General features: G+C 35.3%; 1 protein-coding gene across 1 annotated transcript in view; it reads left to right on the top strand.

The window, feature by feature from the left end:
• The window catches only part of LOC144433630 (TPR and ankyrin repeat-containing protein 1-like), a 193,973-nt gene that overhangs the window by 113,059 nt on the left and 60,250 nt on the right, over positions 1-20,664 (top strand). Inside the window, exons 13-15 of the mRNA XM_078121973.1 lie at positions 5,054-5,184; positions 11,590-11,788; positions 17,209-17,373. Coding sequence (XP_077978099.1) covers positions 5,054-5,184; positions 11,590-11,788; positions 17,209-17,373 — 495 coding nt within the window. The remainder of the gene's footprint in view (positions 1-5,053; positions 5,185-11,589; positions 11,789-17,208; positions 17,374-20,664) is intronic.

The following is a 20,664-nucleotide window of genomic DNA, read 5'->3' on the forward strand; positions in this document are numbered from 1 at the left end:
AAACAAACCATTCAGTCACATACAAGTGAAGTAAAGACAAGCCATTCAGTCACATAGAAGTGAAGTAAAAACAAACCATTCAGTCACATAGAAGTGAAGTAAAAACAAACCATTCAGTCACATAGAAGTGAAGTAAAAACAAACCATTCAGTCACATAGAAGTGAAGTAAAAACAAACCATTCAGTCACATAGAAGTGAAGTAAAAACAATCCATTCAGTCACATAGAAGTGAAGTAAAAACAAACCATTCAGTCACATACAAGTGAAGTAAAAACAAACCATTCAGTCACATAGAAGTGAAGTAAAAACAAACCATTCAGTCACATAGAAATGAAGTAAAAACAATCCATTCAGTCACATAGAAGTAAAGTAAAAACAAACCATTCAGTCACATAGAAATGATGTAAAAACAAACCATTCAGTCACATAGAAATGATGTAAAAACAATCCATTCAATCACATCAAAATGAAGTAACGACAAGCCATTCAGTCACATAGAAGTGAAGTAAAAACAAGCCATTCAGACACATAGAAATGATGTAAAAACAATCCATTCAGTCACATAGAAGTGAAGTAAAAACAAGCCATTCAGTCACATAGAAGTGAAGTAAAAACAAGCTATTCAGTCACATAGAAGTGAAGTAAAAACAAACCATTCAGTCACATAGAAGTGAAGTAAAAACAAGCCATTCAGTCACATCAAAATGAAGTAAAAACAAACCATTCAGTCACATCAAAATGAAGTAACGACAAGCCATTCAGTCACATAGAAGTGAAGTAAAAACAAGCCATTCAGTCACATAGAAGTGAAGTAAAAACAAACCATTCAGTCACATAGAAGTGAAGTAAAGACAAGCCATTCAATCACATAGAAATGAAGTAAAAACAAACCATTCAGTCACATAGAAGTGAAGTAAAAACAAGCCATTCAGTCACATAGAAGTGAAGTAAAAACAATCCATTCAGTCACATAGAAGTGAAGTAAAGACAAGCCATTCAGTCACATCAAAATGAAGTAAAAACAATCCATTCAGTCACATAGAAGTGAAGTATAAACAAACCATTCAGTCACATAGAAGTGAAGTATTTGAGGGGGGATTGTTTCCCATGTTTAATACCTGTATAATCATTACCACAGTACAGTTTCTTTAGTAAGTATGGGATTTTTAAAAGATAAGTTAGTAGTTCCATGAATGAGTCTGTTTGTAGCTCTACTGTCAGCAGCAGCTGAGCCAAGCTATAAGGATTAGGTTATGTTTTTCATAGTCCATTATCTATCAACTTTCTCTATTTTCATCTTCTGTGAAAAAAGTGCTTGGGAAATTGTACAAATAAAAATGATCGCAGAGATGTGCGTTTTGGGTCAAAAAAATGTGATTTTGGGTCATGTCGGAATCGCCTCAGTAAAACCAAACTACAGATAACCCGAGTTCATCAATAGGCATGTCGGGTTGTTGACAATCTCTAAATCTGTTTGCAATATCAACTGTAATAGGATTATAAAAGTTGTAACAGCTGATAACATCCCTTGGCTCAAACGATTCACTCCTTGAAAGTAACCTTGCACTCGGAACTACAGTTTTTCTCGTTCCATAGTTAGTTAAATAAATTTTTGAAAAATTAAGCACAGAGATACTTAAATAGCAAATTCCCATTCTGATGTCCATATACCACATGTACAGCTGAATCATCGAGGGATCGCCGAACGACTGTGCGTATCATAAACATTTTATGTTCCCCAAGACCGATTTAGTTAGATAAGAAACAGGCTTCCCACGACCACTCATTACAAAATAACAACTCCACACTTCTGCCGACAAGCAGGCACTGTATGTGCACACACCTATCACCACAGGGAACCATGCAAACCGACTGTCATATATTAGGATAAATGGAAGTACATGTATACACAATAAAAGAGACCCACTTCCACTCATCAATGAATATACGATGCATTCGTGCTCATACTCATCGATTGCGTTGACCCGTCCCGTTTGATCGTTCAATCGTAGTGGCAACACTTATAGGACATTCACGATAATTGGGTTGAATAGACTATGGAGAGGGCATCGCTAAAATGCTCCTAAGGTTCTAAGTTAGGCCACGTTTGGGTATAAAGTGAAATGAATACAAATGTAAATCCGGAAATTACCGATGATGAGATGTCACGTTTGACCTGACCTCTAAACTTCGACTAAATTGTCGTAGATAGCATGGTATTGCGAATGTTTTTTCAGTACTAACAACAAGTTGATCGTTCAACTGATGTTGATTCAATCCTTCTATTAACGTGAAAACCAAAAAGTTCGATCGCCTGAAACATGTGAAATAATTATTCAGCAGTAGTTTAGTAATTCCAAACAGATTTGTAGATGTTTTCAAGTGATAGTTGAAACATGCGTGACTGTGAAAGCCGCTATAACGTGTTCATCGCGATCGTGGTGCTACAGTCAAAATCAACTGTGTATAAGTTATCACCATGTACCTAGTTCCTTCAAACGGGACGGGTCAATGCAGTCGACAGTATTATTGAAAATTATATGAATTTACGTCTTTCAATGTGAGAGTCGGTGTGTTGTAAGCATGGAGGTCACTTGCAACTTTGAATCAATACACTTGTATGTGTCAAAATCTAATCCTACAATGTGATGACTTTCAATAGCTTGTTTGTTTCAAGAACAATGTGTATGTTTCTGTGTATCAGTAGGGGTCGGACGATGTTGTTTTTGTATTGAATGGTCAGTGGGAAGTCTGTTTCTTATCTATCTAAATTGTTCTTACGGAACATAAAATGTGTATGATAGGCACAGTCGTTCGGAGATCCCTCAATGATTCAGCTGTAACATCGTCAATGTATGGTGCACGATGTATCCTAATGTTTTGATCGCGATCGGATTATGACCTTTCATTCAAGCCAAATCGTGACCTTTCACGCAAGCCAGTTGTGCCTCGTGGCAGAGTAACACACTCACTAGTACTTGCACACATTCGATCAACAGCATTTCAGTCTTGACCTAGTACCTGTACCAGCGACGTCTCCGAAGTACGGCAGCATTCAATCTTGCATTTGACTTTCCCCATTATCTTGTTCACGTTTCTGATGACTTTCTAAATTCATCGTTTCATCTAGTATGGCCACTTTCACATTTTCCCCAAAAGATATCATAGAAGCTGTCAATCATGCTGGTCGCTGGTCAGTTGCAAATCAACAAATGAACTTTGGAACTACAGTAAGAATACAGGGATGCATTGTTCCTGCTGATATATTGTTTATATCCCATGTATTAAGTAAGTGTCTGTAGTTTCAGACATTTCTGATGGTCAATGCCATAGAATGTGAATGCCAAAATGTAGTGCCGGTTATTAATGTTGACTCAGGCTTATCAGATGTAGTTACAAAAAGCAAACACTTAGTTATGGTAATGAGCTGATAAGGATTGATAAGAGAGTGCAAGAATTGCACTTTGCTGGTAAAGGCAATGTTCCCCTCATGGTAACGAAATGTTAACTCAAATATTAATGGGCAGATCGGTCTGAAATTTGATAGGAACATTCTTAGGGGTGTTTAGATTAGGAATTGTTCATGACATGCTGATTGAATCAGCTTTTTTGGTTAAAATTCTATAATAATTTGAAAATTACTGAGCAGATGGCACTGAAATTTGGTTGGAGCATTAGGGGAATGTTTCTGGAGGTGTTATTCTTAAGTTATTGTTCAAAATATTTTGACACAACTAGCCCTGGCAACCATGACCACACCCTTAGCAAAAGTGAACTGATTGTGCATATTACAAAGATAACAACGTGGATGGGTAGGTAAGTGAAAAAAGATTTTAGATCGGAAATAAATATATATGTGACAGAAACTCCTAGACCCCTAATGAAGGCAAACAATTGTACACCATAGTGGCTGAATTAGAGCAAAGAATACCAAATAAAAAGAACAAGTTTTGGAAGCCTATTACAAAAGTGTACTGTTATCAGTTTGTTATAGTGTTTTTTAAGGCCAATAAGCTGGTAAATGTTATCGGGGTTCCATGATCAATTTTACTGGAGTTTCTCCTTTGATGTGATGTGGCCACTGACCACTAAGAACGTAGCAATGAAAAACATATAAAATGCTTTGAAATGATGTTTCAACTAATAAAAAGGCAAATAGCTTCAAAAAATATCTTCAGTGTGCTAGGAAATTTTTGAAAAACTATGCATAGTCCGATTTTATGTTTTGCTTTTAATGGTACCTGAGAGTTGATTGTTTACGTACATTTGAATAATGTTTCTTTATTGAAATTTTTGTTGCCATTGTCTATGTGTAGAAAATTATTAAAAGCCAAAGATAATTTTATAGTGGTCAACATGTCACCCTTCCACGTCAAAAAACTCACACTGACAAATCCGGTCACCAGTAAATTATATTCATGACAGTATTTTCAACTTCCTCTGTAGTGACGAAAGGTGTGAATGGTTTATTTACCTGAACATGCTTTGGTTCCAAACCAACAATATAGGGAATGTGGTTGATGATACATTTTCATCAAGTCTCAAATTTGCAAGACAGTTTCTCTTTAACAGGCAAATACTAATGGTAGCAAATCTAATTTCAAACTTCCGAAACTCAATTATACGAAATTACCTTCCATTCACCCTTATATCTCCAGGAGTATGTACAGTGCTTGAGACACATCTAACACTACACTTCACTTACAAACACTTCTAAGTTTGTTTCACATTCCAATGCTGACAAGAGTGCCTGTATCAGTCTGCTCCAAGAGTTGCGTTGTTGACATAATTCGAATGTGACATCTCCTACCTTAATAGGTTAAATTGAAATGGTTTATTTTATTCTGATTAGTTCAATCGAAATCTTTTGTACTGTACTCCAATAGGATATATTGGACCTGTTTATTATAATCGCTGATTAGTTCAGTTGAAACTTCATACTGTTCTCTGATTGGTTCAATTGAAACTTGATACTGTTCTCTGATTGGTTCAATTGAAACTTCATACTGTTCTCTGATTGGTTCATTTGAAACTTTCATGCTTCTCCAATAGGATCAATTGAAGCCCTTCACTCAGACCATGGTTATCTTAGTCTGGAACAATACCAGGAACTTGGTAAGAAGAGAGCTCCAAACTTTACTGCTGACAGGTGTGAAATATACAAACTGTTTGAGAAATACAAAGTAAGTTTACTTTAAAGTTATGTTAATTTTGAGCTTAGGCCGGTTGTGGAAATTACATCATGATTATAGTTATCTTCATTTCCTTAAAGTGACATTAATAAAGTACAATCATTTTTTTTTTTTTTTTCAAAAGTCAACTTTTATTTATATCCCTTTGAAAGAATATATACATCGTGTAGCTCACAAAGCATTAACAAACTCTTTCAACATTTTGTTCTTCTTATTATAATTGATATAAAATATTTCTTCTCTTATTATTTGTTCAATATCTCTTCTTTCCAAAATTCTCGCTTTATATACGGCAAAAGTCGCCACCATCAAGATTAAATTAAATACATCAAAAGTCTTACAATATATTCTGTATCCATACACAATGTGCTTCCACAGCAGTCTTACGTTCATTTTATACAATTGATTGATTATATTAATACATTTTCTCCAGAACTGCTTGACAGCTTTACATTCATAAAGAAAATGTTTACTGTCTTCAATATTTTTACAGATCTCACAGAATGGATTATTCATTATTTTCCATTTAAACAAATTTTCTTTGTGTGGGATTTTGTTGTATAATAGATAATAATTAAATTGTGCTATTTTTTTAACTGGCATACATTTAATTTTTTCTACCCATATTTCCTTCCAGTTACAATCTTTCCCACAATCCTTTTCCCAAATCTTAGGAGCATACGTTTTAACACCACTATTACTTACTATGTTCCAGTACAAATCTTTACATGCAAAATCAAACATGTCTTTGTATTCTCCGTTGAAAGCTCTTTTTCTTAGCTGTATCCTACCAAATCTTATATAAATTTTATTGCTAACTTCACACATAATTCTGTACCAAGTTTTGGGGATTGCTTTTTTTACCTCTATGTATTGTACAATCCAGTTACTCATACATTTCAATTTGTCCAGTAGAGTACTGTATCTAATAAAACTACCGTTATTAAATAGGTCTGCTATGTGAATAATTCCTGACTCAATCCATTCTTTGAAAAACAACACAGACTTGTAACCAGCATTTAAATGTCGGTTTCCCCAGATAATTTGTTCTCCAATTGAACTAGGTGTTAAATTAAGATTGTCATTATTCCTAACAACCTTATACCAGTTCATAATGACCTCCCTATAAAAACATGGCATATTCCTCGTAATGTAAACTAGACCTTTTTTGTCAAGATTGTAATTAAAAATAAGTTTGCAACCTCCAAATTCCCGAAAATGGTGTTCTATTATTGCTTTCCAGGTTTCATCTCCTGCATTAACTAGTCGATTTACCCATCTACATTTTAATGATTTTATGAAGGCATCAATATTGATCATTTGCAAACCCCCCTTTTCAAATTTCTGTACAATAATTTCCTTTCTTATTTTGCTTCTTTTGCCACCCCACAAGAAATTCATAAATACATTGTTCAACCTTTGAACCACAAGGTTAGGTGTTTCAATCATAGAAGCTACATATGCAATTTTTGACATGCCAAGACTCTTTATAATAGATATTTTGCCAAAGAGGCTTAAGTATCTTTTCTTCCACCCGTTTATCATAGCTTCAATTTTTTCAATTTTATCATCCCAGTTGAGCTTCCTCAGTTCATTCTTGTTATGTCCGAAGAATATGCCCAATGCTTTAATAGGTTTCATTGGCCAAGGGATTAGACTGAAATCCTCCCTTTTCCAAAGTCCCAGTTTCAACCCTTCTGTTTTCTCTCTATTAAGCTTCAATCCAGCATATTTGCCGTATTCGTCTATAATATTCAACACTCTAGCTAAAGATTTTTTCTTACTTATAAATATTTGCATATCATCTGCAAGTTGCATTATCTTAATACTCTTCCTTCTAACTTTAAAACCTTGAAGTTCTGTATCACTCCTTATGACATTTGCAAGAATTTCAACCACGATCAAATACAATCATATACATTAATAAAATACAATCATAATATGTACTTTAAAAAGCAGAAAACCCAATGCTAAAGGCATACCTGATATATGACTAGCTGTTACCTTGTTTATATCTGCATGGCATCATCCTCTCAACATAAAAAGCACAGACTTGCACAATGCAAATCGCTAAAGTTTCAGTTCACTATGCATATGATGGAGACAGACAAATATGATAGAAGTGCCAATGGCGTTGTAGCACAACTGTTGATAGTAAACTTCAATTTTCCATTATGATTACGTGGTCTTGTTGCTAGACATATTTTCACACTTTTTTAAGATTTATTCACATGCCTACCAGTCCATGGTGTTATATCTGCAATACACACCACTGTTGCTATGGTCATGGTCTTGTTACTAGGCATATCTGTATATTCATTTACCTTCGCTTCACTAGTGTTAAATTGGCATTATATGTTATCGTTTACCTGTTGCTGTGGGCATGGTCTTGTTGCTAAGGACATTTGCATATTTCTTTTTAAAGTTCATTCATTTGCCTACACATCCTTGTCCCTATCATTTTTCTGTTGCTAAGGTCGTGGTCATGTTGCTATGGCAACTTATGTAAGTATGATACACCCACAACTTGTAGACTAACTACTCTTTAGAACCAAAGTTCAATACCAAAATCACTTGCATCATCCACAAGACAGACAGACAGACAGGAATTTTACCTAGACCTACCTAGTGAACTTACACTTAATGAATGTTTCCTCACAACCTCAATGAGACATTAAATCAACTGACACTGAAATGCACTAATTACATTATATTAAGTACCCTATAAAATGTTCAATGATTTAATGAGATCAATAAAAATATATAAAATTTCATGTAGAATAGTGGTACATTATAATCTGCCTATTTTGAAAATCTAACTCAAAGCATCATGTTTCTTAGCCCTAATTTGCATATTACTCATGTAATTATTATATATCACTTAATCTGTACATCCTAAGAACATCCCTGTGAAATTTCAGCTGAATCAACCACATACTTTGGGAATTAAAGAGAAAAACCATGCACAAATGTGACATCACATGGACATATGCACATCAGTAGAATTGCAAAAGTAATGAGTAGAACGATCCTGATAAATTAATTCAATCCTGACATTTCAAATGAATATTCTTTTACAAAGGATATCAAGGCAATGTAGAAGTTGGTGAACACTATAGAACATGCTTGAAAGATAGAATAAGCGTAGTTATATATTAGGGAATGATGTAAATAATCTATAAATTCCATGGGGTTCCTCCTTCAACCTCAATTGATAGTATATACCAAAAAGACCACATTTCTGGTATGTAATACAATACACTACCGGTACATTAGTACTAATATTAGTACAAGTAAATCTACTCGTAACAGCCACTGTTAGTGTTCTGGTCCAAATGGCCAAAAACCGTGATTAGTATTAATAAGAAATCAGTATGAGTAACCACATTGAGTACAATGACATGGAAATTAACCAGCACTAACTTTCACCCAATCCACGCTGTTTTCATATCTGTAAGATTGGTATCACAATGCCAAGCTATTATACATGTCTCTTTGTTTTGCTACGTATGCAAATTTGCAGCCATATTTGTAGCTAGAAATCAATAATTATACATAGAAAAATAGAATACGTAGAAACTCCATTGAAATGTCTATCCTCATATCAGATTTTGACCTTTGACCTTGATCTTCAGGGTCAATTATCACAGACACTTTGTAGTATTTAACATATTGTCAATGTCTTTTAAGTCATGTCTAAGGTAATATAGGAGAAGAAAACAACATGCAAGAATTACTTTTAGTGCTTATATGTGAAGGTAACTTTTTTTCTGAATATTTGGAGTAACTAATTTATATATTAATATCAAAATGAAAAATACTGAAACATAGACAGCCCAATCAAGTGTTGCATCCCATAGACATAGACAGTCCATTCAAGTGTTGCATCCCATAGACATAGAGAGTCCATTCAAGTGTCACATCCAATAAACATAGAGAGTCCATTCAAGTGTTGCATCCCATAGACATAGACAGTCCATTCAAGTGTCGCATCCCATAGACATAGAGAGTCCATTCAAGTGTCACATCCAATAAACATAGACAGTCCATTCAAGTGTTGCATCCCATAGACATAGACAGTCCATTCAAGTGTCTCATCCCATAAACATAGAGAGTCCATTCAAGTGTTGCATCCAATAAACATAGAGTCCACTAATTAAAAAGTGTTTCATCCCATAGCCATAGAGTCCAATCAAGTGTCGCATCCCATAAACATAGAGAGTCCATTCAAGTGTTGCATCCCATAAACATAGAGAGTCCATTCAAGTAGTGCATCCCATACACAGAGAGTCCATTCATGTGTTGCATCCCATAAACATAGACAGTCAGTCCATTTGAGTGTCGCATCCCATAGACATAGAGAGTCCACTAAAGTGTTGCATCCCATAGACAAAGAGAGTCCACTAAAGTGTTGCATCCCATAAACATAGACAGTCCAATCAAATGTTGTATCCCATAGAATCACATGCACGCTTTCTTGTAGGAAATTGATCTTTGATCTTGACTTTGATCTAGTGGGTCAATGACCAAAATCAAGCCACTTGATTTCAGGGTGATTCTATCTGTACACCTAGGCACTAGTGCTATCACCCACTTGATTTCAGGGTGATTCTATCTGTACACCTAGGCACTAGTGCTATCACCCACTTGATTTCAGGGTGATTCTATCTGTACACCTAGGCACTAGTGCTATTACCCACTTGATTCCATGGTGATTCTATCTGTACACCTAGGCACTAGTGCTATCACCCACTTGATTCCATGGTGATTCTATCTGTACACCTAGGCACCAGTGCTATCACCCACTTGATTTCAGAGTGATTATATCTACACACCTAGGCACTAGTGCTATCACCCACTTGATTTCAGGGTGATTCTATCTGTACACCTAGGCACTAGTACTATCACCCACTTGATTCCATGGTGATTATATCTACACACCTAGGCACTAGTACTATCACCCACTTGATTCCATGGTGATTATATCTACACACCTAGGCACTAGTACTATCACCCACTTGATTCCATGGTGATTCTATCTGTACACCTAGGCACTAGTACTATCACCCACTTGATTTCAGGGTGATTATATCTACACACCTAGGCACTAGTACTATCACCCACTTGATTCCATGGTGATTCTATCTGTACACCTAGGCACTAGTACTATCACCCACTTGATTTCAGGGTGATTATATCTACACACCTAGCACTAGTACTATCACCCACTTGATTCCATGGTGATTATATCTACACACCTGGACACTAGACTGCTATCACCCACTTGATTCCATGGTGATTCTATCTGCACACCTAGACACAAGTGGTATCACCCACTTGTGTCATCTACCACTCAAACAACAAGTGTTATAAAGTTTTAGCATGTGACTATCTTAAGGCCCAGGTACACAGACGACACATTAAGCAATTCGTTGTTTGTGACGAGGCTAGCAGCTACAATTGAATGAATGCATACACAATAAAAGCAATTAATTACTTGGTGAGTCACAGGGCTAAATTAATTACTTGGTGAGTCACAGGGCTAAATTAATTACTTGGTGAGTCACAGGGCTAAATTAATTACTTGGTGAGTCACAGGGCTAAATTAATTACTTGGTGAGTCACAGGGCTAAATTATTGCATGGACATATTAAAGGTCACAGGTCAATAAAGGTCAAGCCTTCTATAGTGGCAGGAACATAGAAGAAAAGATATCAACTTTGATATTATACCTCCCACTAAAATGACTGCAAACTTGGAGACATAGAGATAGTAACCCCATCAATTCAAAAAGTTCACTTCCAGCAATGGTGGTTTTTCCAACGTCACTATTTGTATTCAAGTTAGGAATACCATTATGATATTCAGCAGAGATCAAACATTCAAAAATAATATTAGTATATCAATGATGAGTGGTTAATTATGGTCATAAATCAAAATTATACTAAAATTACTTGTTGAAAGAGAATGTTTTAAATAAAAATATGGTGGCAATAACATTGAACGTCATGATTTTATGCATGGGCTTATGTCAAAGGTTACACCCTGTGACACAACTACATGTAGGTAGCTGCATTTCATCAAACAGTGCAAGAAGCAACTTGTGAAGAGTTGCAGAAAATCCGACATGTGTGACAAATTGCTTAGTGCATGACTTTTTGAGATGCCTCAGTAAAATGGCCTTTATTGCAACTGTAGTAAATTAAAATGAGATGAGTCAGGTAATCTTAGACTAGTATTATAATAAACTGGTATTCATCAGCTATTCCTTTGCCTGCTGGCATCTAACATTAAGTAACCTAAAAAATAATTAAAAAATTAATTCAATGAATTGCATGTCAGAGAAATTTGAGTTTGCCAGTAATATTAAGGTTTTCTGATTGTTAACTTTGACAGCGCATTAAGAGTCAGCATGGTTTGTTTGATGAATGTGACTTGGTGTTCAATATTTATAACCGACTGAAGAAAGTACAAGCACATGCACCTGAATGGTGTATTCACCAATTCTATGTGGATGAGACCCAAGATTTCACCCAGGCTGAACTATCTCTTATTATCAGATGCTGTAGTGACCCAAATGCACTCTTCCTGACAGGTAGGCTTCAAAAAACTTGAGATTACTTGTAGACGCAGTAATTACAAATATAGGGTGATCACAAGGGAAGCCCTTCCAGAAGGGTCTGGGGAACCAAGACTGGATTATTTATGTTCACAATGTGACAATGTGTTTACAACAGTCATTGATGATTAGAAAGGAAAGTTCATCTGTGTTGGTAATTGAGTGTTACATTAAACTTAAAATTGTTACCTGAAAGGTTCAACTGTGTACTTCAGTCTTTGTCACCTGATTGACCAATTATTCAGAACAAATGACCTTATGAACATGTGGGCTTAGTAAGAGGTCATAGTCAAATTCAACAAAATTTCAACAGATATTTACATCAAAAAATTTCAAAATTTAGATGGATGTGAAGTTATTTCAATTTTGGTATTTAAATGGATGTATGTTTTTCACTGTATATTTTGTCACAGTGAAAAATAGCTGGGATAATACATTGAACACACAGCGCATAAAAAAATCTATCTTGGACTTTTACCCTTTTTTGCAGTTTTCGTATGGTTTTAGTAAAGTAAAGTAAAGTAAAGCACTTTCGATTAAATAATGAAAAGAAATGACAAAAACATATGTCTCAAAATGTTTTACATGGCACCTAAAAATATATGTACATTAGGTGTGTTAGGCTTCTTTTAAACTATCAAAAATCATGTTGTAGTTGTTGTAAATCTACTTATTGTGACCCCAAAAATATGAGTACATACAAGAAACGGTCATTATGGCTCTTTTCAAAGAAGCCAAAATGAAGCTAGTAAACAAACTATCAAGATCAATGAGCCTGATCTCAAAGGTTCATGTTGAGATAGACAAGATAAAGATAACACACAATCATCACATACACAGTGTCAACTCTTTATTTAGTTAATGATATAAACAGTAACAGCATGCACACTAATTAATACAATTATTATGAGATTATCATATTATTTCATGAAGTTCAAACAAAATCCATGGTCAGCAGCCAACTGAACTGTTTCTTTCATGTAGTTTCTCTATATACAGGTAAATGAATAAAGATTGCAAAAAATGAATGTAAATATGCCTAGCAACAAGATGATGCCCATAGCAACAACCAAATGATGGTTTATATTGCAAAGATGAAACTGGGATAGATAGATAGAGAGATAGAGAGAGAGAGAGAGAGAGAGAGAGAGAGAGAGAGAGAGAGAGAGAGAGAGAGAGAGAGGGAGCGAGAGAGAGAGAGAGAGAGAGAGAGAGAGAGAGAGAGAGAGAGAGAGAGAGAGAGAGAGAGAGAGAGAGAGAGAGAGAGAGAGAGAGAGAGAGAGAGAGAGAGAGAGAGAGAATATGTGTGCATGGACTTAATCTATAATCCACTGGGCTAATTATTTTGATATTTGTTGGTGATGTCACTGGGTTTTTAGCTGGGAAATTGTTAAAATCAAAATGATAGCACAACAGGTGTTTGATTTTGGTCAAAGATGTGATTTTTCGTAAAAAAAATTAACTCATATCAGGGCATGTCTTTTGAAAATGGCAGGAGATAAAAACCACTCTCCTGAAACCATCGAGGCGAGTGGTAAGCGAGTGATTTAATACCTCTCCTGAAAATAGTCAGGAGAGTGAAGAAAAAAAATTCATTTTCATTTCTATTTATATTTTTGGCCAGTTGGCTCTGAAAAAAAAAAAACATTTAAAAAATGTATGCAAAAATATATTTATAAGTAACAGTTCGTTTGGTTATTTGTACAACAATTATTATTGCAACAATTTTGTTAAGTCTGTGCACATCAAAATCATGAAAAAATATTCAGTTTTTTTGTTGTGACTACAAGTAGTACAATAGAAAACTAGGTTTTTAATTTCAAATTCTAACTGGTCTTGTTTTCTTAGAACGTTTTTATAAAAACATCCTACCTGAATATCTCCTCCGCAACAATTTATAGTCGCTACAAAGTTCATGTTTTGGAGGGTATTGAAGAAACCACCACCTAAAACGCAGCTAATTCAAACTTGAGATTGTTCAAAACTATAATGAATTGACAAAAACTAACGTACCCCAGATGACAAATGCCTCCTGATGTTGAGCTTTGACATTGACGTTAAATTGCTTGCTAATTAATTTGATTAATTTGTAACCATTCACTCGATCCGAGACAATAACACATGTAACCCCACCTAGTACCTGCACACGGACAACTGGTGTCGCCGACTAAAGTAGCGAGATCCGTTCACGTCTGAGCAGCAGACCTACTTTGTTTTAGAAATCACGACAAGACGAAAATTCGAGCAAATATTTTATATGTTACAGCAGTCGATAAAGTCATGGAGGTAAAACAGACGTGGTCGGCAGTTGAATAGATCATCGGACAAAAACAATGAAACTTGTGTTGGAGATTATGAAATAAAAACCCGAGAATTTCTCTGAAAACTGCACGAGAATAATAAGATAAGATGGGAAAAATATCGACAGATTATTTTTATTTTTATTTTGTAAAATAATCGATCTTATAATATTTTATTGCCATTCTTTCAATGCCCTCCAAAACATCGCCAAGCTATTGTCGGAACTCTGGGCATGTACATACTTTGTGTAGCGACTATAAATCACAGTTGTTGTTCTGATCATGTTCCGGAGGAGACATTCACTTAGGATGGTCTCCAAAACCACGTTCTAACAAAACTAGGGCGATCGGAATTTAAAACTAAACTCATCGACGGATTGCTGAAAACGAAAACTCCAAACAGTCATCGTATCAACCGTAATTGTGCAATTTGCAATGATGCGAAAGTTGAAATCTCCCTGCATACTGAGCTGATCAATATTCATGATATGCCATGACATCGTCCCGCTTCGAATACGTCACTATTTTTCCCATATAAGGGTAGTAGCGCTGACTTCACCTGGAGATCGACGATTATGAACATGGAAGTATTCCACGCTCCCACCACGTAATTTTACCAAATAAACATTGATTTTTATGGTAACCACATACTGAAAAATGATATAAAATAACATCAGGCTGTTGCACAGGTTGGTTGGGGCCCACGCGAGTGGAAAATCGCTCTCGTGGATTTTAATTTGCGCGAGCAGTAGGCGAGCGGAGCGATCGCTCGCCTCAAAAGGCATCCCCAGTCATATAGTAAACAGTAGGTGGTCTGAAATTTGGCAGGACGTTTTTAGGGATGTGTAGATAAAGAATTGTTCACGACATGATCCCATCAGTATTATACAAATTAGATCTAAAAATAGGTCTTTGGTAAAAATTCTCTAATTTGGACACTATAAACTCAGCAGATTGAGCTGAAATTTGAGTTGATAAACATACCACACTTAGCAACTAAGATACCACACTTAGCAACTGAAAAATGGTGGTGTACTGCATAGGTAACAACAGGGTTGGATCAGCATTTGGATTATTATAAAATTTAATATATATTTTTTTAAATCGACAAACTGTACCAATGTTTTTGTTATAATTAAAACTTAACAATTACGCCTGGACCAATATCAATAATGAGACTGTTATACTTCAGGTGATACTGCACAAAACATAATGACAATGTTATACTTCAGGTGATACTGCACAAAGCATAATGACAATGTTATACTTCAGGTGATACTGCACAAAGCATAATGACAATGTTATACTTCAGGTGATACTGCACAAAACATAATGACAATGTTATACTTCAGGTGATACTGCACAAAGCATAATGACAATGTTATACTTCAGGTGATACTGCACAGAGCATAATGACAATGTTATACTTCAGGTGATACTGCACAAAACATAATGACAATGTTATACTTCAGGTGATACTGCACAAAGCATAATGACAATGTTATACTTCAGATGATACTGCACAAAGCATAATGAGACTGTTATACTTCAGGTGATACTGCACAAAGCATAATGAGACTGTTATACTTCAGGTGATACTGCACAAAACATAATGACAATGTTATACTTCAGGTGATACTGCACAAAGCATAATGACAATGTTATACTTCAGGTGATACTACTGCACAAAACATAATGACAATGTTATACTTCAGGTGATACTGCACAGAGCATAATGACAATGTTATACTTCAGGTGATACTGCACAAAGCATAATGAGAATGTTATACTTCAGGTGATACTGCACAAAGCATAATGACAATGTTATACTTCAGGTGATACTGCACAGAGCATAATGAGAATGTTATACTTCAGGTGATACTGCACAAAGCATAATGAGACTGTTATACTTCAGGTGATACTGCACAAAGCATAATGAGAATGTTATACTTCAGGTGATACTGCACAAAAGATAATGACAATGTTATTATAAATACTTCAGGTGATACTGCACAAAGCATAATGAGACTGTTATACTTCAGGTGATACTGCACAGAGCATAATGACAATGTTATACTTCAGGTGATACTGCACAAAACATAATGACAATGTTATACTTCAGGTGATACTGCACAAAGCATAATGACAATGTTATACTTCAGGTGATACTGCACAAAAGATAATGACAATGTTATTATAAATACTTCAGGTGATACTGCACAAAGCATAATGAGACTGTTATACTTCAGGTGATACTGCACAGAGCATAATGACAATGTTATACTTCAGGTGATACTGCACAAAACATAATGACAATGTTATACTTCAGGTGATACTGCACAAAGCATAATGACAATGTTATACTTCAGGTGATACTGCACAAAGCATAATGAGACTGTTATACTTCAGGTGATACTGCACAGAGCATAATGACAATGTTATACTTCAGGTGATACTGCACAAAGCATAATGACAATGTTATACTTCAGGTGATACTGCACAAAGCATAATGACAATGTTATTATAAATACTTCAGGTGATACTGCACAGAGCATAATGAGAATGTTATACTTCAGGTGATACTGCACAAAGCATAATGAGAATGTTATACTTCAGGTGATACTGCACAAAGCATAATGACAATGTTATACTTCAGGTGATACTGCACAAAGCATAATGACAATGTTATACTTCAGGTGATACTGCACAAAGCATAATGACAATGTTATACTTCAGGTGATACTGCACAAAACATAATGACAATGTTATACTTCAGGTGATACTGCACAAAGCATAATGAGAATGTTATACTTCAGGTGATACTGCACAAAGCATAATGACAATGTTATACTTCAGGTGATACTGCACAAAGCATAATGACAATGTTATACTTCAGGTGATACTGCACAAAACATAATGACAATGTTATACTTCAGGTGATACTGCACAAAACATAATGAGAATGTTATACTTCAGGTGATACTGCACAAAGCATAATGACAATGTTATACTTCAGGTGATACTGCACAAAACATAATGACAATGTTATACTTCAGGTGATACTGCACAAAACATAATGAGAATGTTATACTTCAGGTGATACTGCACAAAGCATAATGAGAGGTGTTGCCTTCAGATTTGAAGATTTAAAGACTCTGTTCCACTATGCCAGAAAGTCTATGAAGGCTGTTGGAAAAACAGCGAGGGTGACAGTACCCAAAAGAGTATACCAACTGACACACAACTACAGGTCACATGCAGGTGAGAGTATTGTCTTTTTTATTAGCACAACTGAACTGGAGTTTCAGTAGTGCTATAGGCATCATCCGGCGTCTGTCTGTCTGTCTGTCTGTCTGTCTGTGTGTGTGTGTGTGTGTGTGGGTGTGTGTGTGTGTAAACAACTTAAAGTCAAAAAACACTGAACCAATTGCCATGATATTTGGTGGGTGCATTACCTTGGGTGTCTAGTTGGGAAATTGTTCAAATGAAAATGATTGCATCAGAAATGTGCATTTTACAGTTCAAAATGTGATTTATTGTATTACAAAATGCTTTGACTTCAGCCTGGAATTGAAAAATTCTTGTTTTATTGATGCAATGAAATCATTAAATCTTTTATGGGCTACTTCACATATTTGTGTCAATGGCAAATTGTTCAAATCAAAATTATCTTACTACAGGTGTGTGATTTGGGTCGTGAAAAATGTAATTTTTGGTCAAAAACCTTAATCAAAACTACTGGGCAGATGGGTCTGAAATTTGGTGGGAACATTCTTAGGGGTGTCTAAGCATTCAAAATATGTTTGCAAATGTGCCTAGCAACAAGACCACGCCCATAGCAACAGCCAAAGGGTGAGGTATTTCACAAAGATAACCACTGGGATTAAAAGGCAATTGAATAAGCATTCAAAAATGTATGCAAATATGCTTAGCAACAAAACCATGTCATAGCAACAGCCAAATGATGAGATATATTGCAAAGATAACAACAGAGATTAACAGATAATTGAATGAACATTCCAAAAATGTATGTAAATTTGCTTAGGAACAAGACCACGCACATAGCAACAGCCAATCGGTGGTGTAGTTCACAAGAGATAACCATGGGTATGAATAGACATTTTAATAAACATTTTAAAAATGTATGTTATTTGCCTAGCAACAAGACCATGCCCATAGCAACAACCAAATAATCACGAATATTGCAAAGATAACAATAGGAATTGATAGACAAATGAGTAACAATTCAAAAAAATGTATGTAAATATGCCTAGCAACATGACCATGCCCATAGCAACAGCCAAATGATTATACATTTTGCAAAGATATCACAGACACATTAAAAAATGTATGCAAATGTGCCTAGTAACAAGACCACGCCCATAGCAACAGCCAAGTGATCACAAAAATTGCAAAGATAACAGGGATAAGTAGACAAATGAGTGTATGGATAATCATTCAGCAAATGAACACCTATACCTAGTATGGATCAGCATATGGGTTAAACATTTTTAACAACTATACATTTGTGCTACAACCCCATTGGTGCTATTTTTTTTTATCTATATGTACTTGAACTGTTATGATGGCTTATGAATGGACCACTTCATTTATTTGTACTGTCTACACATGGATGTCAAGCCATCATTAACTATGATTCATCTATAATTTGAATGATTGAATATTCCTGTAGAGAATTTGTGTATAAATTTTATTATACTGGTTACCAAAAACTTAAAGGGAACACTATTTAGAGAGGTGTATATTTATCACTATAATAGAAATATGTGTGCAACATATGGTAAAAGTAACAACAACATGTGAATGCATGACCATCACTTGTTTTACCTAGGAAATTAATAAATACCAGTTTAGAATGCTCAAGCATGTTGTGGTCTTGATTGGCTTAACTGAGGTAGCCCCATAAAAGCAAGCGTTTTTTGTGGCTGTGAATCATTCTGTGAACCATTCTTGCAAGTCAAACCACAGGGAGCAACAAGCATGTAATTGATCGATCAATTGATCAATCGATCGATCGATTGATCGATTGAATGATTTATTATTTATTATTATTCTCCTCTTATCTAAATTAAAACACCCCTAATCTCAAAATTTGCAGGAGATTAGTGACATTTAGGGATTCACACTTAGATATTTAGCCCGCTCTCGGGCCGCTTTAACTTTCAGTCTACTTTTAAAGTACTGTGTGAACGCATCGGTCCAATTTTAAATAGTCCAGACCAAACAGGCTGACTAAGTCCAGACTGTAATATAGCCTGGACCAGATTTGTAGGTGAGAACGCATTTAGAGCAGACTCAGTCCTAAATCTTGGTGCATATTCATGAGATCGACACCTAGACAATGAACAATATGTACATTTCTTTCAGTCTTTTGTTTGTTAATTTATGTAAGTAAACTATGTGTCTTCTAAAATTTTCTTATTTTTGGAAGGACTGCTATCATAATGATAATATTACGCCAGCTCCAGCTTTACTGTCATGTCAGGAAAGACAAGAACTTGATGAAAGCTATTCAAATACAAAGAAACCAAAGTTGCAAAACCAAAATGATGCTGTTATGTGGCGAGATGTGTCTGTGGTCTGATCTAGTAGCAGTACAAACACACTCACATTTTGCTTTGGCGGGAGGGATTTGTAGAACATTAGTGCATGAGTTTATTGAATATAATAGTTCACAAACCATCAACATAACACTGTTTTCGATGGACTGGCTTAGGTGTATCAATACAACAATAGTATACATGGATATTTAATGATTTTTCTTTCATCATTGCGTCATCATATGGATTGATGCACTGAAAATGACCATAAATAACTCACGTCATGAACACAAAAAAAAGGTTCGTTCACATTCAGGGCTGTCACAAGTACTGGTATCCATTGTACTGAGTTACATGTATAAATATAAATCACTCATCCTCTATACAATTTAGAACATTGAATTTGTAGGATACAAAAATCTTCAGAAATTGTGGTCCATATTTTCACTATTGACACACGGCCAGCAGTCACCATAACTGCATTTTTTTAAATTTACAGATAACGGAGCAAAAGCAATCTAGTTTAGTAGTCAGATTATGAATTATGTAACGTTAAATAACACAGTCCTTCAAATAGTTCCCTCTATAAGGCTCTATGCTATAGTGATAGTAAGTCTTCAAATAGTTCCCTCTATAAGGCTCTATGCTATAGTGATAGTAAGTCTTCAAATAGTTCCCTCTATAAGGCTCTATGCTATAGTGATAGTAAGTCTTCAAATAGTTCCCTCTATAAGGCTCTATGCTATAGTGATAGTAAGTCTTCAAATAGTTCCCTCTATAAGGCTCTATGCTATAGCGATAGTAAGTCTTCAAATAGTTCCCTCTATGGCTCTATGCTATAGTGATAGTAAGTCTTCAAATAGTTCCCTCTATAAGGCTCTATGCTATAGTGATAGTAAGTCTTCAAATAGTTCCCTCTAAGGCTCTATGCTATAGTGATAGTAAGTCTTCAAATAGTTCCCTCTATAAGGCTCTATGCTATAGTGATAGT

Source organism: Glandiceps talaboti, chromosome 4 (assembly GCF_964340395.1).
Source record: "Glandiceps talaboti chromosome 4, keGlaTala1.1, whole genome shotgun sequence".
NCBI classification, from domain to species: domain Eukaryota; kingdom Metazoa; phylum Hemichordata; class Enteropneusta; family Spengelidae; genus Glandiceps; species Glandiceps talaboti.